Raw genomic sequence first — 24,954 nt, 5'->3', positions numbered from 1 at the left:
TTCAAGTATGGAATGGAAAGATGCCAGTTGCGTTTCTTTCACCATAGTAAAAACTACATTCATGGTCTGGAGAGGGCACTTTGTACAGACGGATAAAAGGGCAGGGGCTCAAGCCCCCTTTGATGTCTATGTATGTATGCACGTGCCCTCCTCTGAGACACACACCAAGCAGACGGGCGCTAGCCGGCGGCTCAGCCAACGGCTGACCGCCCCCGGGCCTCCATTGGGGAAAAAAATCCACTCGGGACGGTGTGGATTTCTTAATTTTTTTTAGACCGCGCGATGGAGGGAGAGTTCAGTGTGCATGTAGATGCATCAAACCTTGTCCATTGGGGAAAAAAATCCACTCGGGACGGTGTGGATTACTTAATTTTTTTTAGACCGCGCGATGGAGGGAGTTCAGTGTGCATGTAGATGCATCAAACCTTGTATGTCCATATTTCACATTATTACATTTTATTTCATAAACTAACTCCCTATACCAGGGGTCTTCAACATTTTCATTTCTTTTTTCTATTCCTTGGAAATTTTCTTGGAGGTTTCCACCCGACAGCGACGATATCGTCTCGTTCAGGTGGAAACCTCGTATGTCCGAGACTGTTACGTTTCAGGATTCAAATATAAAACGATCGTGTACAGCTGCTACTTTTGCTACTTCTGTGTGACGCCGTAGTACCATCAAGTAGGGGCATTCATTTTCGAAAACAACACACAACAAGTTAGAACAGGCCAATGGAGATAAGAGGTTTCTGCCCTCAGTGCCCTGACAGCAACCTAACGCATGTTGATGCATGTGCACGCTGTCAGCTGCAGAGACAGGTGCCTGCTTCTGTCCCGTGGCACATGGGGGGCGGGGGGACATGTCATGTCTGGGGTCCTGGGGGACAGAGGGACCGTTATCACTGAACCAACCCACACTGGAGCCTGGATGTGTGACTGTGTGTGTGTGTGTGTGTGTGTGTGTGTGTGTGTGTGTGTGTGTGTGTGTGTGTGTGTGTGTGTGTGTGTGTGTGTGTGTGTGTGTGTGTGTGTGTGTGTGCGTGCGTGTGCGTGTGTGTGTGCATGTGCGTGTGGCTGTGTGCACCGGAACAACTCTGGAATGTAGAATGAGCTCCAATGCAGAGGGAGATGGAGAGAGATGGGGGAGAGAAGGAGATGGAGATGGAGATATATATATATATATATATATATATATATATATATATATATAGATAGATAGATTGTAGTGTAGATACAGATGTATAGATAGATATTTGTATATATATTTACATTTAGAGAGAGAGACAGAGAGAGAGAGAGAGAGAAAGAGAGAGAGAGAGAGATGGACAGACAGTGTGGTAGCGAGCGCACAAGTGAAACATGCTGCATAGAAGTGGTGTGTTAAACACATGGAAGACCTGTGTGTGTGTGCGTGCGTGTGTACCTGTGCACTTGTGTGTGCGTTTCTGTGCGCACATAGTGTCTCTGATACGTGGTTGGACCAGATCTGTGTGTGTGTGTGTGTGTGTGTGTGTGTGTGTGTGTGTGTGTGTGTGTGTGTGTGTGTGTGTGTGTGTGTGTGTGTGTGTGTGTGTGTGTGTGTGTGTGTGTGTGTGTGTGTGTGTGTGTGTGTGTGTGTGTGTGTGTGTGTGTGTGTGTGTGTGTGTACTGTATGTGTGTGTGTGTGCGTGCGCTAGAGGAGGATGGGCTGCTGGCCGCTGATTGGCTGTGGCAGGTAGTAAGGGCGTGTCTTAAGGATGAATGAGTGTCTCCATCGTCCCTGTCTGTCACCAGGTTCAGAGGGGACAGAGAGAGAGAGAGAGAGAGAGAGAGAGAGAGAGAGAGAGACATGTACCGCATGTATGTGTGTGTGGTGGAGAGACACCGGTACTGAGGCTGAGAGAGAGAGAGAGAGAGAGAGAGAGAGAGAGAGAGAGAGAGAGAGACTGGTGCTGAAGCTGAGAGAGAACATAAAGGGGAGGGGAGAGAGAGATAGAAGCTTGTGAGTGAACAAGAGGAGGAGGAGAGAGAGTGTGTGAGTGAGAGAGATAGAAGCGTGTGAGAGAACAAGAGAAGGAGAGAGAGAGAGAGCGTGTGGAAGCTCCAAGCAGGCGGGACTAGCACTCAAACACTGCAGTCATTCTTTCATATCTCTGAAGAAAGTCTCTCTCCTCCTTCTTCTGTCTGTCTGCCTCTCTCTCTGTCTCTCTGTCTGTCTCTCTCCCGCTGGCTGCTCAGCCATGACCCACGTGGACACCTCGGTCTTCTACCCCACGTAGAGCACAGGAGAGGAGAGAAGAGCGCTTTTCCAAAACGAGCGGGAGAAGCAGGACGGCTGCCGCGCTGAGCGAGCGCTTGTGCTTCGCAGATGAGAGTCTGGGAATTAATTACTTGCCATCAGCAGCACAGAGGAGCGAACGAGAGAGAGGTGTAGAGGTGGAGGAGAGATTACCAGAGAGAGAGAGAGAGTTTAAGCCAGGGAACAGGTAGAGGAGGGTAATAATCCCAAAGCCTTTCACAGAAAATAAAAGGAAGAAGTTCTAGTGCAGATATAGGAGAGCTGAGGGAGATTTCAGACAGCGATCGCCACTTGAAAAGCCAAAGAAAAGAATGCTTTCTTCTTCACATGATGCGCTATTGATCACTGCTGCTCCCTGCTTCCCTTGCATCCCCTCTCATTCACCGTAGCATCCTTCCGTCCTTCCGTCCTTCTGTCTTTACTGTGTTTTCATTCAAGTCTGAGGTTTCTCCCCCCTTTCCTTCTTCCTGTTCCTTGTTTTATATTCGTGTCAGCAAAAAGCGCAGCATCAGCATCAGCATCAGTAGCAGCAGCAGCAGCAAACCCACATGGGTATTATAGTGAGTTCTACTTACTGCTCTGCGTCGTTCTTTTGTCAGCGGGAGAGTGAGTCCTATAGATTAGTATCATTGTAGCATAGCTGTCACCTTTTGTGCCGGAGTACGCCTGTCTCTTATGGTAGCATCTTTATCTCTGCTTCATTCTTCTCCGCCAGAATGAAAGCAAGCCGGACATATCATGGGCTTTATATACTCTCCACACCTGGCAGCAGTCTTTGTGATTAGTAGGATGATAGAATTGGCAGAACTGCAGGTCCTCTGTCGGAGCATGACACCTGTGTTCTTGGATAAAGAATAGTGTGTGATTGGATAGTGGCCCCTGTGCACACTAATTACAACGCTGTTGCTGGATTATTCACAGGGCTATAGATGGAGGTGGTGCTGGTTTGGGGGCTGTAGAACGGAACAACGTGGAACTGATGAGAAGGAGGACGTGATGATCTTTTAGCTGATTTAACCCAAGTCACGTTTTGACCCTCGGCGAAACCACTTCATCTGGGGCTGCGCTATATATCGATCGGTTGAGGATTCAAATTAATGTTTGAGCTTAACTAGAGAGGCCTCGACATTTAAGAGACTCGCACCTTTGGCCCCGGGAGGAACTGCCAATTATCTGTCTGTCCACTTTGAGCTTTGAAACTGACTTTGACAGAGAGAGAGAGAGAAACCCACAGAAAAAAAACTATTCCATTTATTCCGCTCATTAGAGCTTTTTGTGGATCTTCTCGAGTGGCCTGGGGGGGGGGGGGGTCGCGAATCGCGATCAAAGCGCAAAAAAAACCTAAAAGACTTCAGCGACTCGTCGTGAAACGATGAGGCGCTCGAGCACGGACGAGACGCCGTACCGGCGCAGCCCGTCGCTGGACAGCAAGCCCGACTCGCCGCCGTTCACTTCCGGCTTTCACCGATACAGCGGCGAGTTCGAGTACAAGCGGCCGCCGTTTGCGTTCGGCTTCCACACCACTAAGGCCCCGACAGGCCAGGCGGCGGACAGCAAGGGCGGGCGCTACGCGCAGGGCAAGAAGTACGTGGTGTTTTACCTGGACCTGTCCTTCATCTTCCTCCTAGAGCTGAGGCGCTGCAGGATGGCCGAGGGCTGCATGATGGGCCTGCGCTACGGGATGGTCTTCTTCAACCTGCTCTTCTGGGTGAGTGGCACCACCGACCTATACCGCCTTTATGTATCGCCTTTATGTATCGCTGTGTGTGTGTGTGTGTGTGTGTGTGTGTGTGTGTGTGTCTGTGTGTCTGTGTGTCTGTGTGTCTGTGTGTCTGTGTGTGCGCTTGCACCTGTGCACTTGTGTGTGCGTTGCTGTGCGCACATAGTGTCTCTGCTACGCGGTTGGACCAGATCCTATGTGTGTGTGTGCCATGCCGCGCCGCACGTGTTCATACTTGTCTTAAAGGACAACTTTGTTTTATTACAACAAGGGTTTATGTTTTAGATTGTAATTAGATACAATTAGAAGTTTGCATAGGAAAAGGTACAATTTCATGACATAACAGTTCACTGGTAGGCCTACATGGTCTACTAAAAGGATAACTCCAAAAAAGCCTATGGCTTGTTTAAATTGAGGTTCCTTTTTTTCTATACTCATATAACATTGAATGACAGACAGATAGAACACAGTACTACAGAAGATATCATAAAAAAAACACAATGCAAAATACATGGTATTTACAATTGAAAGGCCAGGGGGAGGTAAGGATAGGCTTTGATTTATTTTACCAACAAATAGAACACAGTACTATTCAGAAGATAATATATAAAAATGCAAATAAACTGTCGTAAAACACAATACAAAAGAAAAGATGATTCATTTACTGCTTTCTATCCTTTTAGTGATTTTAACAATTGTGAATTCAGTGGCTGAATATGTCTTTTTAGACACAATAAACCCATTCCCAAAATGCACAGCAGTCTTTCATGGGCAGATGTGACTTATGGCGGCTAGTAGTGTTACTGTAAATAGTAATGCAGAAATTGCCCGCTTATTGTGTCTAAAAATACACATTTAGCCACTTGCACGCATGTCCCCCACCCACTGAAATCAAAATCACTAAAATCGCTAAAATATAAACCCTTGTTGTAAAAAAACAAAGTTGTCCTTTAACTATAGGTACTTGTGAGGGGGGGATGGGGTTAGGCATTTAGAGGTTATGTTCATAGAGGTTAGGGTTGTTAATTGTGCGCCGGTTGCACAAACCCAAAAAAATGCTGGTCCTACAAGCTCACAGCGTGTCGCAACGTGACATCAGCGTTGTGATCTAGTAGATCTGGGATTTTTGGGCTTTAGTCTAAGGGTTAAAATTGGTTAAAAATTACACTCACAACATTGTCATCCTAAAAGAAGTCATAAGTATAATTGTATAAATGTGTTTGCGTGTGTGAGTGAGTGAGTGAGTGAGTGAGTGAGTGTGCATCTGTGCGTGCAGCCCTGCACGTATGCATGGATGTAAGTAAGCACACGTGTGTGCTTAAACATGTGTGTTTACATATGTGTGTGTGTATTTAGTGTACAGTATGTGCCTGCCAGTCCAGAACTGGGAGCAGTTTCCACAGGAGAATAGCCTGAGGGACTGTACTGTATGTCCGAGAGCTGGAAAACGTTTTCTAAGCTGCCAGCTCATTTGTGCCATGCATCCCCGTGGTATAAATACATGCTGCTGGAGGGAGCGCTCCTCATCCTCTACCTATAGCGACCACGCATCGCGTTTCACCGCTTTCTGCATCCAGCATCCAGCAGGGGGGCGCCTTCAAGTAGAACAGGGGTTTTCAAAGTGGGTGACGGGGAACCCTGAGGTGCCGTGACGGCAGTCCAGGGGTGCCGCGAGATAACTTGATAATATTTGGAATTTATTTGGACACTTGAAAAAAAAAAAGTTGTATAATTTTAAACTTGAAGTACAAAGTTATTTTCAGTAATTTCTAACCAAAATGGCTATTATCTCAACGTTTTCCTCGCAACATAATCACTAAAATATCATCACTGTCGGGCAGAAACCTCGTATCTCCAAGTTTCAAATATGTAGGTCTTTTGGTAAAGCAAAGCCCTGCTTCATAATACAAGACTGTCGCACAAAACTAGTGAAAACAGCCGATCTGCAAGCACACAACGCCTCGCATCGCGAGGCGTTGTGTGCTTGTAGATCTGCTGTTTTCACTAGTTTAGTACATTTTATAGATGATAAATACAAAACGAATGGTTTTGGACATACAAGGATTCCACCCGACAACGACAATATGCTATAAATATAAGGTGCTGGGAGTGAAAATTATAATGTAATGAACGCCTGAAGTAGAAAATAGTTTGTGGGGAGAAGAGAGGAGCTCCTCTCATCTTGGAGAGAGAGAGAGAGAGAGAGACAGAGACACACACACTCAATCATGAATGGAGCAGAGGCGGTGTCTGCATGGCTCAGTGCATGCTGTGGTGCTCTGGATCTGGACATGATGGTAACAGGAAAGCTCTACCTAAAACAAACTCGACCTCATTCGCACGACCGCGCGTTTCCCATAAAATCTTTGCTTCTGGAGGTCCCTGGAACAAAATATTTTGCGATGGGGTCCGTGGCCAAATACATATCATTCTGGGGGTCCTTGACATGACAAAGTTTGAGAAACACTGATAGCAACATACGTTTTTTTTTTTTTCAGGATTTAGAAGACATTTGTAGAATCCTATCAGTGGTTAAGGACCCCCAAAATGTGTTTTTGGCCGCGGACCCCCATCTCAAAATATTTTGTTCCACGGATGGACCCCTATCGTAAAATATTTTGTTCCAGGGACCCCCAGAAGCAAAGATTCGATTTTGGTCTATTCTGCATCTAGCTTAAGGCCACAGACTCGTTGGGAAACACGCGGTCGTGCGAATGAGGTCGAGTTTGTTTTAGGTCAGGTTTTCTGAGGACACTACTAATTGCTCTGTCAGTCCGGCTGGGTTTCAGATGAGGTTCTCTCTCAGAACCTTAACGTTGGTTTGTGCTACAGACCCTGGGTTCTTCTGGGAACCCATGGGAGGAGGAGCAAGCAGTGTTGTAACCTTTGCTCTGGATTGGCCACGCTGAGGTGACAATAGTAAATAATCATCATCATCATAAATGTTGAGGGTTAAAATGGTAAATGGTGCCTTTATCCAAGGTGCTTTACAATGATTGTGCATTACATTCACCCAGGTGAAGGTTTCAGATTATAGAAGGTTCTGGGTTATACCCTTCTTAGTGTTTCTCAAAGTGGGGTCCAGCCAGGGACCTTCATGGTTCCTTGAGGGGACTCCAGCTTTTACTGATATGTTTGATATTGTATTGTATTACTGGTGAATTGAGTACAATGGACCGCAATGGAAACAATGGAATAATCTTGTTCATAAAGTACTCATTCAATCAATCAATCAATCAATCAGTGAGTGTCCGTGTGTACAGAGTGTACATTTGGTTCCATTTGTACACTGGGGAGTCTTCTTGAAATTAAGAAGCTTGAGAACCACTTTTCTTTGTTGTGGTGTTCTAAGAGTGACATAACGCACAATGAGTTCTTTATAAGATATCATAAATGTTTTAACACCTATCATATCCCAAAGGGGGGAACCTCAGTTTTCACAGGTGCCCACAGAGGAACGCGGAAGGGGGAGCAGTTATAGAGGTTTCAAGTGTTTCAAGTGTCTTCCTCTATGAATCGAGTACAACATGTAAACAAGCCATAGTGCTTTCTTGGGTTTAAATCCTATTCGTAGACCTTGTATCTGAACCGTACTGTCTTGTGCTTTTCCTATGTGAACTGCTAATAAAGTATTCAATCAATCAATCAATTGATCAGGGACGCGTTGCTGAGAGCTGGGATCGTACCGTGGATCATCCGGTACCTCTGTCTGGAGTCCTAGGTTGGGCTCACTAACCATTCAGCTATGGCCGCTCCTAAAATATCGAGATATGAGGTTTCTTGACCGACAGCAACATTCTAGATGTTGACCATCATATCGACCACTCGGCTTCGTCGGTGAGGAGGAGGAGGATTTTCACAGGGAGTTAGAGCAGAGAATCAAATGAGAGAAAAGGAGAGATATGATGTCTTGTTCTCACTCCTGCCTGTCAGAGTAAACATATAATCTGAAGCAGCTGCACAGTCTTTAGAGACGTGTTAGATGTGTTGGTGCAGCCCGATAATAACCACTTCTTCTGGATCACGTTGTGCCATATATTCTTGCGATGTTACATTGGTGGTGAAAAGGAAAAGTATAAAGGACTTTGAAATGTGTTTCATGTGGGAGCTGAAGGACACACTGTGATCAAAGACAACGTCTCAGATGCCTTAGAGTGGTTGCTGCAGGCGAGCGTAATGATGCCTCGAACGGTATAGCGGCAACACTGGGTTGGATATGTGTTTCAGGACCAAGCACAATAACTTTAGTTTTGCATGAATTTAGTAGCGGATAATTGAACTGATTGGTTACTAACTGGCGGGTTAATTTGTTGACCCTGCATCCTAGTTTGTATAGTTTCAATGTACAGATTATTGATCTTTGATATTATACTGTTTAGAGTAGACTGATGATAGGTTCTTGGTTTACTGATTGCGACCGTAGGTCGCATTTACTATCAAACCCTGCACAAAGTGTCAGTCCGTCAGTCCGTCAGTCCGTCAGTCAGTCAGTCTGTCCGTCTCTCTGTCACACCTCACACGTCACACTCTTGCCCTGCTCATATCTCCTCAACCGTTGCCCCGATCCATGCCAAATTTTGCACACACGCTCCTTGGCTGCCAAACTACAACCTCCAAGGACCCCCGGAGCTCCAGGGACCCCCAGGTCCCTGGGGGACCCCCAGATGTCAAAAATGACCAAATGTGCAAAAATGACCAAATGACCACCCCAACGGGGCTGCTCACGGGGAATTCCCGGGGACCACCCACTCCTGGTGCTCCAGAACGGATGCAAAAGTGGTGGCGCCCCCAGTGGAGGACCCCCTACACTGCAGCTCACATAAAATGCCGTAACTCCGGCTAGGAGCGACCGGGACAGCCGGGGCCGGTACCTATTCGTCCGCCTTGCCGGCGCGGAGACCCCACCCCTCATTTCTCACATGGCCCTCTTCTAGCGCCACCATGAGGCCGATTCTTGCAAAACACATTTTTGGACACTGCTCCTACAATTTTTGCCCTAAAATCACGCAAATCGGTACACAGTATGTCTACACTCATCCCATCAACATGAATCTCTCCCATATAGCGCCACCTCCAGGCCGATTTTTAAAAACACATTTTTGGACACTGCTCCTACAGATTTTGCCCTAAAATCACGAAAATCACTACACAGTATGTCTACACTCATGTCATCAACATGGATCAGGAAGATTTTGGCAAAACACATTTTTGCCCTATTTGTGGAGATAAGTGACCTACGGTCGCTTATCTCCCGATTAGGGAGTCTTACTGGTACTAGATTACCCTTGCTATGCATTTGATGTAATTACCTTGTGCTTACAAGTTTAACTGACCCTAACTGATACTCATTCAAGTAACAATGAAAATGTATGGAGTGATTTACTATTGAATGATTGTTGATTCGATTTTTGATCCTTGATCTTCATTCAGCATTGGAGTGAAAATCGGTTGGCTACAAGCACAGAACCTTGTGGAACTCCATAGCATGGACTTAATCGTTTACGTAGCAATACAACTTAACCTTAACTTGACCAGCTCAGTGGCCTTGTGGTTAGAGTGTCCGCCCTGAGACTGGGAGGTCGGGGGTTCAATTCCCCGGCCGGGTCATACCAAAGACTATAAAAATGGGACCCAATGCCTCCCTGCTTGGCACTCAGCATCAAGGGTTGGATTGGGGGGGTTGATCACCACCAATGGGGGTCCAGGGACTGCAGATGAAAATTAGCACGCGGCGGGCTAACTCTGGCTCATTTACATTGAAGTGAAAACTGACATGTCCATTAATGAGCACGGTCCCTGTCAAATAAACAGATCATAACTCTTAACCTTAAAACTCAATGCAGTTCCTTTAAGGACACCACCAATTGGAATACCTTTAACAGATTTTCATTGAAGAAAGAAACAGAAACAAATTAAAACAAATGTATGAACGAGGGATTTCAGCCTTTGATGAACCTGCTGACTTGGGGAAGCCTGGTAGGGGGTCTGTCGTAGCTCCCGGGCACTATGAAACCCCCTCAGGTCCTCCTTTACAGAAAGGAAAGAGTAGAGAGAAGATGGAATATGGAGGAAGCAGCCAAGGAGACAGAAGGAGCAGGGTGGGAGGTTGGGAGGGAGGGATGCAGAATGCAGAGAACAAAGGGAGGATAGAGAGGCGTTAGGTGAGCATTTATAAACCACTTATCAGCCCACGTCACACTGATATCGACACACGCAGGCATGCGCGTGCGGGCAGGTTGCAAAATAACCTCCCGGCTGCTCATAAGACGCAATGGAAAAGAAAGTCACGGTGAAAATGCATTCCATCAAACAGTTTTTCTTCCCAGTGCTGCGGAGGAAGAGCGTGTATACTGTGACCTCTCTTTCTGTAAATATAATCGTCTCTGTTCGGGTGGAAACCTCTTATGTCCAAAACTGTTACTTTTCAGGATTCAAATTTAATTGCGACCGTCAGGTCGCTGTTACTATCAAGACTTCGACCAACTGTCCGTCAGTCTGTCAGTCTGTCACACGTCACACTTTTGCCCTGCTCATATCTTCGCAACCATTGCCCCGATCCATGCCAAATTTTGCACACACACTCCTTGCCTGCCAAACCATCAATTCTCACATGACCCTCTTCTAGCGCCACCATGAGGCCTGTCTTGCCAATGGCAGGTTGTGTGAAGTCTTAAAATGGCACATCTGTATATCTACTTTTGATGCTTTTGTGTGACGCTGTAGTATGATCAAGTTCAAGTAGGGTGTTAATTTATGAAAAAAAGAAAATACACAAACATTTTGAATATGGAAATAGGAGGTTTCTGCCAGACAGCAATGATATAACTCCTTATTGTGATGTGTTGCGATTCCTGAACAAGTTGTCCTCGAAACCCGCCTCCAGTTGCCATGACGCACAGAAGGAACAATCGGAAATCAGCACATGAGGCAATTGACTGCTCAGCGCGGATGACCTGCCCTCCCAGCGAGAATAATAGTAATGGTCCATAAAACAAACACAACATCACAACAAAACAAAACATGGACCAACAGAGCAGAATATACAGTGAACCTAACAATACACCACCCACACACAGCTCTTCTTGATAGAAACACTAACAACCCAGCTGTGCCAGAGATCATACTTTAATATGCTCAAATTCACTCAATCTGAATCAGTCTGGAACAGTCTGGGAGTGTAAAGGCCTGTCCATAGTATTTCCGAAATGTTCAGTGAGTTGGACTTTCCGACGTGCACATTTCTGAACTCTAATTCGGTCTAAGGCTTTTCAGAAGTCGTGAGTGACGTCATTTTGTAGTCGAACCAGACCTTTTGACCGAAAAGTTCGGTTTCGGTCAAAGTATGGGCAGGCCTTTAGTTATCTAAGTGCAAGGAAGGTACCAGGGAGCGTGTTCAGTCTCAACGTTTGCATACAAATAATTGGTCTATAGGTGAACTGGGAGTGATTTGATTGGAGCCTTGGAATTTCTGCTAAAAACAGTATGTGTTACTGTTGGTCAATGCTGTCAAATGCAGCAGCGCTATGGACCGACAAAACAAGTACAGAGTCTGATGTAATTAGGAGGTCATTTCTTGTAACTTCCACCGGCGCCGTCTCATTGCGGCTATGATGCGCCTGAATGAATGTTCACATTAATTAGCATCACGCAGCGCTGGCTTTATTGGCGACAGCTTTCTCAAGGATCTCGAAGAGGAAGGGAAGGTTATTCTACAGTTGGCTAAAACACGTGAACTAAGCTTTAAGCTATTTAACCACCTTCAATTAAACCCTGGCATTCCAATTTGTATCATGCCATTGTAGAAGAAAATAAAACATTCTCAGTGGTTAAGTGTTTAAAAAGAAGTTTAGTCACTACCACCTTGAAGGCACATACAGCAGCCTGCCACCAACGACAGAAATGTGTGCACGCACGCACGCACGCACGCACGCACGCACGCACACACACACACACACACACACACACACACACACACACACACACACACACACACACACACACACACACAAGCATATGGCTGTGAGTGTGAGAGCGACAGGCAAATAAATGCGCACTCACACAGGTGTGCGTCGCCATGTACTACTATGTGTTTGTGTAAAGAGAAATGGCATCCATTTAAGGTTGGACGTGCATAAAGAACACGTGTGTGGGTGAGTTGAAGGCTTCTCTGTGTTCTCTGTAACATCAGCGTGGGCAGCGATAGCTGCGTGTTAAGCTTCAGCAGACTGGATTGTGCGTGTTTAGTATTAAAAGAGAAAGTACACGCTACAGCGTAATCCATACAGTATATCAGCCCAGATTTCATCCTCTCGATTTTTACAATATCTTGCTCCTCCTTTTCACAGAGGCGTCTATATATCCGCTGTCAATCGCCTCCTTCTATAGCGGATCTTATCGGATCTTATGGCCTTGGGGAGGTTTTGCTGGCTGTGTCATTCAGCGTCTGTCAATCCTATCTCTGATCGCCTCCCGACAGACAGATCACTTCCATTCACACGCGGTTGAAGCTGCCAAGTGACACTGAGCTGCTGAATCCATGTCTTAGTTCCGGTGGCCACCTGTCCCTCCTTGTCTCCCGTGGCTGCTTGTTAACAGCGGAGCCAGATAGATACTGCATTTGGACGATATATCTGATTATAAATGTCTGATTATTGGACCTTGGATTATTGGATTATAGATGACATCTGTGTTTTTAATCATGCATGTCCCGATTTCTGTTTTTCCTTTCTTTCTTTTTTTTTACATTTAGAGTAGCCAATTATTTTTGACATCCTTTTCCTCCCCAATGTAGTTGTTATTATGCCAACTGATTCCTCCCCACACACATTTCCGTGTTGTACCTGCCAGTGAGGATGTCCCAATATCTAACCACTTTCACACTGCCTCTATTTGGGGCATGTCACTCATTATAGGTGGAAATGTTCACATTTATCTCTAAAATAGCATTTCTACATGCTCACAATGCACTGCTTTTGTACGCGTTGTGAGCTTATACTGTTATACTATTTTATTAGTCAAAATATGGTTAACCCTGCAAGACCCGAATTGATTTCTACTTGCCAACAAAAATTGTAAAAAATCAGATGGTGTTTTAGGAGTCCTAATCACAGTCCTAAGGTTTTATAGCCATGAATCATAAATCATGCTCTAATTTGCATTTTGGGGATACTTTTCACAATAATAACATATGTACATGTTCTAGACATTCTAATGATTACAAAAAAAATATTACAGGCATTTTACTTATGTTTTAGTGAGGAATAGCTTCAGTGAAAAAGCGAGTCTAGACTCTGGACTCCAGAGATCTTAAAGTGGTGTGAATGTCAGCCTCTGTGGGGGGTATTTGTAAGCAAATATGGTGGCCAATGGCATTGTAAATACTAAACAATAGGATTTAATGGTGATGTTAATGTGAAAAAAGAACAGGAAAACTAATTATAACATTTTTAAAAAAATGATTTAAAATTTTTGCCAAAAAGCAACGCTGGGCCTTGCAGGGTTAATCAGTGCTTGATGACTTTCCAAAATCGGGATTGGTCAATGGATCCAAAACTCGGCTATGGGGTCGGGGCTCTACTTGTTAAAAGTCATCTAAAGGGACGTTGTGGGCGTCTTTGTGGAGATATCCGTCATTGTCGCTTCTCGTTAGCGGTGGAATGATGACACCTCGAAAGTTAATAGTCAATGCAATCTGGCTGCCAAGATCTATTCTCCCTCCAGGGGATCCACTGACCTCCACACACCCAACGACCGGCCGGCCGGCTGGCCGGCCAGGGCTACAGTCTGTACTGTATGAACCGCTGACAAAGGGTCAGTGTACTGCAGCGCTGTCAGGTGGAAACCTTGTATGTCCTAAAACCATTACTTTACAGGAACTGGAACAATAGGGTATTAACTTATGGATAAAGCAAAACAAAAGTTGAAATATGGAGATACAAGGTTTCTCCCTATCAGCGACACATGCATGTGTGCAACTGTGCATGCATGTGTGCATGCATGTGTGCGTGCGTGTGTGTGTGTGCCATAGACCGTAAAATATATGGACAGTGCGAAGCCATTGGTTTCTATGCAGCGCAACTGAAGTATTTTGGGTCCTTAGCATGGGTGCCGCCATCATAGATTGAAATGCGACCAGAGGAGGCTATTGGCTGCCAACGGTCACGTGCAACCGCAGAGATACATGGGAGAATGTGGTCGGAGCCTCCCGAAACACAGCACACGAAGAAGAACACATCCGGCTGGTATCAGTTTAGTTGGCCACGCCCCCCGCAACTTTAACATAAATGGGACCTTATTTTCACAAAACACATATCATCGTGATTGAAAGGCAATTTGTAACTAGCGATAGGAACCATAAAGTATTTATGAAAATGTTAATTAAGGTTAGACAATTAAATGGGAAAATTAATGGGGTCCAATGGAGAACAATTCTTTTTGCGATCGGCCAGGGGGGGAAACAGCGCAACTTGCGGCCAATCATAGGAAGTTTTAGTTCCGTATTGGAATCATTTTAAATCGGCGGAACTATGCCCCTGGTGTGTGCGCGCGTGTGTGCGTGCGTGCATGCGTGCTTGCCTGGGTGCAAATCACAGCTTGTCAGGGGTGAGAAGCAATGTCCTCCACATCTCAAGGAGTAAAATATTCTGACATTGATGAGCATGGTCTATGCCTGGTCTTTATACTTGGTTACACGCCAGTGTCACGGAATGAAGATATCAGATCTACAAGCCCGCGACGTGTCGCTGTGTGACACAGTTTTGCCAGTTTTTGACACTAGGAGAGCAGACTGGTTGTCGGTTGGCTTCCCCTGACAGGAGGGTGATTGGTAGTGTACTACATCTACGGGTAGTTGGTGCTGTACTCTACATCTATGAGTGGCTGGCGTTAAACATCTAAGGCAATCTGGGAACCCATCGACACGCTGAATCTGCCTCGAGAGATTACATCTATGGTGCTCCAGCAAAGTGCCCTTGGCCTTGAGCAAAAGGCCCCCTGAACTGCATTGATGCAGGGACTGTGGCCAACCTCTGATGTAATCCTCTGTAGTGTGAACACAGTGCATTGTTTGTAATGTGCACTATATCGTTTTTGTCTGGGCCAGAAACCTCTTATCTCCATAGTCTAACTTTTTGTGTTTTATTTTTTCTCGTGAATTAACACCCTACTTCATACTACGTACAGCGTCACACAAAAGTGCCAAAAAGTAGCAGATCCGCAAGCTCGAAAGGCAGCACTTCGAGCTTGTGGATCTGCTACTTTTTTTGTTTTGTTTTAATAATTTTTATCCCACGATTTTGCAACCCATTTTTCACCCAGTGCCAATTGCCTATGTAATCCTGGGCTCTGCTCTCCCTCTGCCGTGCCTGGGGAGACAACGGACTGACCTCATGCTTCCTTCTATGCATGAGGAGTCCAAGTTGTTTCTTTTCACCTGACAGGGGGGGATTTCCTCGGGATGAACGTAGCGCGTGGAAGGAACACGTTATTCCAACCAGTTCCTTTCCCCTCCATCAGGTGCCCCGGCTGGCCAGGGGGAGGCATTATTGAGACCAGGATTACTGCATGTTTTTGTGAGGGTATCAACCCTAGGAGACACAGGGAGAACATGCAAACTCCACACAGAAAGGCCCTATCGCCGACCCCACCTAGGGTGTGGGCGCTGATGATGCGGAGGGAGAAACACGCCCCCAGCACCCACAGCGTCCCCCGGCGGGAATCGAACCCAGGACCTTCTAGCTGTGAGGCGAATCGCTAACCACTGTGCCACCAATATTTATCTGTGGGACTGAATGTAACCTCAGCTTCAACTCCTACAATTGAATTGGATACTAAAGGAACTAAGCCTGCAAACTCCTAATGTTTATACTTAAAGCTATACTGTGTAAGTTGCTAAACTAGTGGTCAGTAGCGGTATTGCTTTTTTCGGCCGTTTTTCGCCCGGAGTCGTCGCGGACCACCGCCGCGGACCACCGGAGCGGCACCGCAAACCACCGCGACTGATACGAATCCGTGGAGGGGTAGAACCATGGTAGAACGTAATTTTCTGGACAGGATTTGGGGATTAAGAGGTTAAGAATCCTTCACCATGGTAAACACTGTAGCTGAGCGAGGCTACTTCCTGAAGACATGGCAGATAAGCTGTGATTAGCCGGTAGTGTATCATGTGTGTATGATCCGCGATGTGATTGGCCAACGTATACACAACGTATACAGATGATGCAGATGACGTTATTTTTCCGCGAAAACCGGACCCCAGCCAGGATCATAGAAAACATATAAAGAGAAGGCTTTAGAAGCTGAAAATAACGGAGAGGGTGTTCTAAAACTTTAGCGATTTAACAGTTAGGACAATTTTAAGATTTGTTTTATAAAAAAAGTTACATGGTATAACTTTAATGTACCATGTCAATGTTTTGTAAGAAGAATCATATCTATAAATGCTGCTACAGTAACACAATAAATAGAAGAATTTATGGATTTGACATTCGATCGGGAATATCGGTATCTGCAGATACTGATTCCAGTTGATTGGTGATCGGTATCGGCCCCAAAAATTGCAATCAAAGCATCTCTAATTTCCATGTGTGTATGTATGTCCATGCAAAATGTACAGTGTATCAAATACTTATTACTTATATGTTTGTCACTGAAAGTGAAAGTGGTTATTCTTCTGTCTGTGGGTTTCATAAATATTGAACCAAATGTATTATTTATAGTCACAACAAACAAGATGTTAAGACATTCACTGCCAGGTTATTAATTAATTTATTCAGTAGCCTCTGCCAGGGTTTTTCTTTTTTTTTTTAATCTTATTTATTGTGTCCATAAATTATGTAAACCCGGAAAAGAAAAATCACACCAGTGTGAAGTGAGCGGTGCAAACACGACACATGTGCATATCTCCTTGTATGGGCAGTTCTGTCCGTGACATCAGTTACATGATGTGTACAGTATGAGCACGGAGATCCATACTAAGGCATTAATGGCTAATACACACAAAGTGAAATGTAGGAGCGGTTCGCACCGCTCAGAAACTATAACCGCGATCAGCCATGCTTTAGTTATGGTCCGTAGAAAAGTGATTGTTTTGACCAAGAACGCAATCTGGGAGAAGATTGCTAGAAATGTTTTGAATTTCATAACATTGGTCTGGACGGAAAGGCTGATTTCCGGATGACGCCATTTCCGGATGCATCATGGGAATTGAAGTCTTTGCATCTCTCCCAGGTGCAGGTTTACAATCGGGAACGCTGTTGGACGTCTATATGCGTCACCGGCGCTCAAGCGTTGGATTTGATGTGACACCGGCAGTGCATGTGTTAATTACAACATTGGAGCAGCACTGTAGGGGTAGAGTGGCCGGTACAGCGGCCGGATGGGAACAGCATGACTCTCGGTTCCACCTACTGAAAAGCAACCGTTTTGGACATACAAGGTTTACACCTTGACATTGACTATTATGCAGGGAGTGAGGAAGCCAATTCTTCACTTTATTTTGGACAGACGGCGGCTTGAAATGTTTGGCTGAAATGAAGGACGAGTGTAGTGGGAGGGTTGTGCAGAATTACACACTTCAATAACCTTGTTAATTGACAATGAAGGCATTCTTTTTCTAGCGCCTGTCAACCGTCTCACAAAAGAACGGTGGGATTTCAGACACCAGAAGCAGTTGCCATGATATTTCTATTCCCACTGGCCCTTTGAAGCCCACTTTCATAACAGTCCCTTCTGTTCACATTTTTATTATCCTTCTGAAAAACGATTGCACTTAAAAATCTAATTGCTTCACTTCACTTTATTGTCACACATCACAATGTGTTAAAGGTATAAAAGAGTGGTTGAAAATATTTTTCAGTGCAAGCATAGAGTGCATTGTTACATTCGAATTTTAACACATTAACAATTTTGCTGCCATTTTAAACATAGCTGTAGTAAGCAGCTGCCAAATTGTCCTTACCTTTTAACGTGGGCACGCGCACGCATCGTGCACAAACTGTGCGCGACTCATCTAGTAGACTGTAGACTCGGTGACAAGCTTTCGAATAAAAAAAACCCCATTGAAATAGACATATCCGTTGCCACGCTGTATCCCTGCTTATCCGCCAGTGTTTACATGAAAAAACATTGAAAAAAACCAACTGTGCGCTATGGTAACAAGTGGACACGTTCGCAAAACGCACGATATGTGCGGGGATCATAATCCAGGCGTGTAGAGACTGGATCAAAGTTTCCAAACGCAAAAATCCGATTGAAAAACGAGTGTTCCATCGCCGAGTAGCTTTCTCTTCTGTTACACTGTAAACCAACGGAGGCGGGACTATGGCCCAGGCTCAGACCGGATACGGAAAGCTAGATCCGGTCCAGACCGGAAATGACCGGATACAGTTAGGGGGGCGGGCCTAAAGAGCCAGAATCAGCGAAAATCTGCGATAATACTTTTAATCCTTTCATAATGATTAAAGCTAATTAAACTTCCGGGATCGACGGGCATGGCACCGCGGTACAGCGGGAAATCTACGGTTTCTACGGGGATCGCCCAGAATGAGTTAAGACCAGTGTTGATTTCGTTGACTAAAAATATGAAGAAAAATGTTTGTCGACTGCGTTTTTTTTTCACTGACGAAAACTAAATAAAAACAAAATTAAAACTAAGCTGTGATGACTAAAACTACGACTAAATATATTGACAAGTTCGTCAACAAAATAAAAACTAGACTAAAACGTTATTTTATGTTTGGTTGCTCTCAGGTGTTGCGTGCTGAAAATAGCAGATCTACAAGCTCACAATGCGTCGCGCTGCGACGCGTTGTGAGCTTGTAGATCAGCTATTTTCAGCATACTACCAAGTGTAAAATCACAAATCAGCCATTACGATGCCATCAAGGCCTGCCAAAATAAAATTCTACAGCTGACTATATCAACTGTAGATTTAGTCGCCAAAAATCTTATGATATTTAGTCGACTAAAATTAGACTAAAACTAAAACTTTTCAGGTGACTGAATTATGACTAAAACTAAAAGACATTTTATTCAAAAGACTATGACTAAAACTAAATCAAAATTTGCTGTCAAAAACAACACTGATTAAGACCTGAGACAGAATCAACAAATGTCTTCTAAATCCTGACAGTTTTCTGAAAAACATATGTTACTATACCAGTGGTGCTCAAACCTTTTCATGTCAAGGACCCCCAAAATGATGGCCACCGACCCCCATCTCATGATATTTTGTTCCAGGGACTCCCAGAAGCAAAGATTTGACTTAAAGATGTTAGCTTCAAAAATGTACATTCAAATATTTGCACACATTTTCATGACTTTTCAGAAATAGCAGATCTACAAGCTCATAGTGTGGCACGAAGTGACGTGCTATGAACTTGTATATCATGTGCTATTTAAAAAATTGTGACACACACACACACACACACACACACACACACACACACACACACACACACACACACACACACACACACACACACACACACACACACACTCATACACTGTATATACTGTAGCTAAACTCTTAAATGACACAGATGCTTTCACGGTTCTAATGAGTAAAATATCAAATATCAAAATGAGACACACATAAATTGTATAATAACACAATTTATGTGCAAACAATGAGTAATTTCAAATGGCAGGAGATATGAACTACGCATAAAATGTATGGGAATGGGGGTGTATTCATACAGTCATTCTGTATACAGTGTGATACTATAAGCCCCGTGTACAGTAAACTGACATATTTTCTGATCCACGGCAGAGCTTCTTTTGAGGATATTCTGTGGTTTTATAATTTTTGACCATTTAGGCGGTGCTACTGTTCCCTCCCGGACCAATTTTGGAATATGGTCCAAAATGATTAAACCACAGAAGAATATCCTCACAAGATCCTCCAGGTGGATCAGTAAGTAGTATATCAAGTTACCATACATGGCTTACAGGATCATACTGTATACAGTCATGACTATGAATGCAATCCCATTCCCATACATCGCATGCATATTTCATATTGCCATGCGTCTCCCCTATAACCCTCATTTAAATGATACGACAGAAACATTCTGACCCCGTGAAGATTATGACTGAACCGGTGCGGCCGCTTGGATTGGGATTCTAGTTCACTGAATGTGCAGGTGGCTCAGATTTGCATTCCCCTGACAGGCCGGTCACACTAACTGGTTCCAGGGGCACTCGGGTGGTGCAGAGAGGGGTAAACCATCACCACGGAGTCTAGGGGTTATAGAATCCATCCTGATTCTGCCTGGCAGAGCGTCTATAACATCATTGGTCCGTGTTCGGGTGAGGGGAGCCGGGCTGAGAGGGTGATCTTTGTCACTGCACGTACCTAGAGCAGTGGTTCTCAACCTTTTCAGGCCGTGACCCCCCAAAATAATCATATTTTAACTGGGGACCCCCCACCCTGACGAGCACTAAGAGGCATTGAGGCATTACATCTTGTATAACACGGTTCTATTGTGAAAATAGCAGATCTACATGCTCACCACGCCTCGCGTTGCGAGGCGTTGTGAGCATGTAGATCGGCTATTTACACAATGTCGGTCTCTAATAGTTGTCAATTTGGCCAATGTTTAATTTGTGATTTTAGGTATTAAAAAGTACTTAAATTTGCACAGAAATGTGCAGATACCCTATAGTGTATAGAGTCTATACACTTCTACTTTATGTTGGTTTGTTTACTGTTGAGAGAGAAAACAATGTTGCACATTAAGTTAATCATCTGGGGACCCCCTGTCAGTTGAGCCAGTAGGGTACAGCGGTACGTCCTCCCGGTGGGGGCTCCTCACTGGCAGGCGAGCCAGTAGGGTACAGCGGTACGTCCTCCCAGTGGGGGCTCCTCACTGGCAGTTGAGCCAGTAGGGTACAGCGGTACGTCCTCCCGGTGGGGGCTCCTCACTGGCTGGCGAGCCAGTAGGCTACAACGGTACAGTACCTCCTCCCGGTGGTGGCTCCTCACTGGCAGTTGAGCCAGTAGGGTACAGCGGTACGTCCTCCCGGTGGGGGCTCCTCACTGGCAGGCGAGCCAATAGGCTACCACAGTACGTTGTCCTGGTGGAGGCTCCTCACTGGCAGGCGAGCCAATAGGGTACCACAGTACGTTGTCCCGGTGGAGGCTCCTCACTGGCAGGCAAGCCAATAGGGTACAACAGTATGTCCTCCCGGTGGGGGCTCCTCACTGGCAGGCGAGCCAATAGGGTACCACAGTACGTTGTCCCGGTGGGGGCTCCTCACTGGCAGGCGAGCCAATAGGGTACAACAGTACATCCTCCCGGTGGGGGCTCCACCCAAACCGTGCTATACTCATACGCTGAGTGAGCAGTGCCTGGGATCGAACCTCTGACCCTGTGGTCCGACTGAGTTACCCGGACCCGGCCTTCTTATACAGTACACTAAATATACACAATACTGTTTTTGTACTGTTGTTGTGGGGTTGTCCTATAGCACAGAAAAGCATGCGATCCACTGCGCTGGAGTTTCAGACATCTACAATAAATCAATGATAAACTGTCCTGTCAAATTCTACTTGCTTCATTGGAACAGATGAGGGGCTTATAGTAGTCATATGCAGTATAGTAATACCTGCATTTTGTTTCTGAAAATGAAAGTGTAAACTTGTGGAGGGAACAGATTAATAATGAATGGCCCTCACAGTCACAGTCACAGTCTCAATTGAATAACCTGTCCATCAACGGAGGTGTTGCATAACAAAGTGATGTTGTTGTGTGCAGGGTTTGAATCCCCCGGTGCATTTTAAACTGCATGGCTCTGCAGCAGTCTAGCCCAGTGATTCTAATCCTGTTTTAATTCCAAGTTACACTTTTATACAGCTCCACAGCTCTACAGCTCCCAACGTACACATTCCATCCTATCTCCTCCATACAGGAATCCATCATCAGCAATAATGTGGTAACAATCTGTTGGGGACTCGAGGACTAATATGTTTTAGCGCTGGTATCAAACGTTCCCAAGTGTTTCTTCTCATATACGGTAGTCCAATCTGGATCTCGTCTCTGTCGGGTATAAACCAAAACTGTTACTTTTCAGGATTCAAGATTCAAAAACAGCAGAAGTAGCAGATCTACAAGCTCAAAACTGGTTGTAAAACAGTGCTATATTCAGCATGCATTCAGTCTACTTTTAAGATCTAGTTTAATTCACGACGTTGTTGAGAAATAGCTGATATACAAGCTCACTAATTAAAATTGGTCAAATTGTCATATATATTAGAAGCAGAAATTGTTGAAAATAGCCGATCTACATGCTCACAACGCGAGGCGTTGTGAGCATGTAGATCCGCTATTTTCACAATAGAACCAGACTGTTCTACAAAATGTAATGCCTCAACTCTTAGTGCTCATCGGGTTGGGGGGTCCCCAGTTAAAATATGATTATTTTGGGGGTCGCGGCCTGAAAAGGTTGAGGACCACTGCTCTAGATGTATGAACGCAGATTTAGCATGCAGGTCTTATAGATCAAATTGTAGCAATGCAAAGCCTAGGGGGTCCTCCGGTCCATAGGGCAGGTATAGGTGGTCCAAAAGGGCAGGCCAATCAATCTGCCAACTTCCACAATATGATAATGAGTAGGTTTTTACTGTCTGTAATAAAGCTTGCTGCAGAGTCCAAGGCACAAAGGCATTTAAACCAACCATGTGGAAAGACTTAACCAGAAATATTTCAGTCTGCACAGCTGATTATGTTCCTTCTGCTGAATAAATTATGCATGGCGTGCATTAAAATCCAATTCGTGGGCTCATATTTGTTGTTTTTGTATTTCTCTCCCTGCGTGCCTGTATATTATCAGTCGGGGCACTGCATTGGTCTGGCTGGAATAAAGCTGCTTTCACTTCCATCTAAAGGCTCTCGTAGCCAGGGGCGTCACAAGGGGTAGGAAAGTGGGACTGAGTTACCGGGGCCCAAGGTGGAGGGGCTTGTAGATCTGCTTAAGCGAACATTTCTAACTCAAATTTTGCTTCTGGGGGTCCTTGGAACTAAATATTTTGAGATCCGGGTCCGTGGACAAATACATTATCTTGGGGGTCCTTGACATAGGTTTCTTGCACACATTTTGCACGATTTTTCAAAAATAGCAGATATACAAGCTCGCAGCGCATGGCGGTGCCGCGCTGTGAGCTTGTAGATCTGCTATTTTTCAATAGTTAACATTCATGGGGGGCCCGCAGTGAATCCTTGTACCCAGGGCCCAGAATTTGGTGTGACGCCCCTGCTCGTAGCTCTCGGAGTGGCTCACAGCCTCAGCCTGATGACCTGCAAGTCAAATATCTCCCCCGAGCCATAAGGAATTCCCTCTAGCGGTTAGATGTCTGCTTTCCACGCGGGAGACCCGGGTTTGAATCCCAGGGTGTTACACTCTCACTAAGTTGACTTTGAATAAAATAATAACCGAGTTGTATTGCCAAGCTCAACCTCTCAAGCCCCATATTAGGGGGGATACCGCAGGGGGTCTCCAAAATTGTTGGAGAAAAAAAAAAGATTTATAAATGTTTGATTTATTTATTTTAAAAGAAAGAAAAAAATAATATTTTGTCTTTAGATATTAAAGAAACATGAAAGAAACATGAATCTGTCTCTTTTGAATAGCTTGTATACATGATTATTGTGCAATTGACAGATTGTTAGTGATGGATTGATAGTATTGACATTGGTTCTCAGTTAATAAGGTATGTTTATAAATGGCAATGTTACAGCCACTTGAACATGCATGTTTAAAACAAAAGCAAATTATTTTAACTCATCTGCTGCCATTTAACAATACCTTCGTACTCCCACCTGCCATAAGTCTCCATAGACTTCCATGTAATTCATAGTGCACGGATCATGCACACCCATGCCTAGATCATGCACCACGTGTGTCCACATTGCTCACAGCTTTCAAACAAAAAAATCCGAATGGAAATCCGTTCAGGCATTCATGAGATAACAGCCATTATGTTTTCCTAAAATGTAAACAAAGATGGCTGCCATGCTTGAAAGATGGGGTTGCTATGGGGGTTAAACATGCGATTTCGCGATTGCTATCATGCCTACAACATTTTTTGGGGTCAAAATAAAAAAAAAAAAAAAAGAAAATTTTGAAAAAAAAAAAAAACTTTTTTTTTTTTTTAATTTCCGGGATTTACGGGCTTGGCAGGGAGGTACAATGGGATTTTTTCGGGATTTTCGGGCTTGGCAGCAAATCTTAATAGCTTAGTATTGAATGCACAATAACATGGTATGTTACATGAAACACAATTTTATACAATGTTGTAGCCCCACTCCCACCCTACGAGATAGGAGGTCCCTGCTCCATCTCCCCATCAGTTTGGGGGTCCCTGGCCTGAAACCCTATATAATTTTGTTGTACAACGAATAGATGATCTACATTCTTTGCTATTTAAAGAGTTTAACAGTTTTCATGCGTGTGAAACATTTCGAAAACATTTTGACAATAATAACCCAAAATAGGAGCACCAGGTTGAAAGTGATTTTCCCTTTCCTTTTCCTCTCCTTTCAAATTGGCCCCGCTGGCCCTCTGTGACACTGGGGGAATTCTTACATTGCTTTGCCTTATTGATGCTTGAAATGCTCTTTTTTGCATCAGCTGACAAGTTGTGGCACATTTTAGAATTGCATTAGTCACACACAAGGACTTTGACTACATCACCTGACACTTTCTATATCTCTGACTCGCCGTGCGTTTATCACACTTGGAGGTGCCTCTAGATTAACCCTTTAAGACCCGAGACGGATTCTACAAAATGTGTTCTAAATCCTAAGGTGCCCTCCAGACTAGGCGCGGTCACCGCCTCCAAGCAATTCATTTTCAATGAGAGGCGGGGGGCTTTTTCGGCCGCGCAGAAAGTTTTGGGGCGGCGAAGGAGAGCGGGCGCGGTCCCGTGAAATCCCCGCGAGCGTGCTCATTTGGGCAT

The 24,954-nt window shown here is 44.8% G+C and overlaps 1 protein-coding gene across 1 annotated transcript in view; it reads left to right on the top strand.

The window, feature by feature from the left end:
• Positions 1 to 3,650: 3,650 nt before the first annotated feature.
• The window catches only part of tspan4a (tetraspanin 4a), a gene marked incomplete at its 5' end in the record, with an annotated part of 330,035 nt that continues 308,731 nt past the window's right edge, over positions 3,651 to 24,954 (top strand). Inside the window, one exon of the mRNA XM_080730704.1 lies at positions 3,651 to 3,986. Coding sequence (XP_080586830.1) covers positions 3,651 to 3,986 — 336 coding nt within the window. The remainder of the gene's footprint in view (positions 3,987 to 24,954) is intronic.

The sequence above is a fragment of the Nannobrachium achirus genome, assembly GCF_963921795.1.
Source record: "Nannobrachium achirus genome assembly, chromosome: 7".
Classification (NCBI taxonomy): domain Eukaryota; kingdom Metazoa; phylum Chordata; class Actinopteri; order Myctophiformes; family Myctophidae; genus Nannobrachium; species Nannobrachium achirus.
Note: the sequence above shows the minus strand (reverse complement) of the source record. Positions and strands in the feature narration are given on the sequence as shown.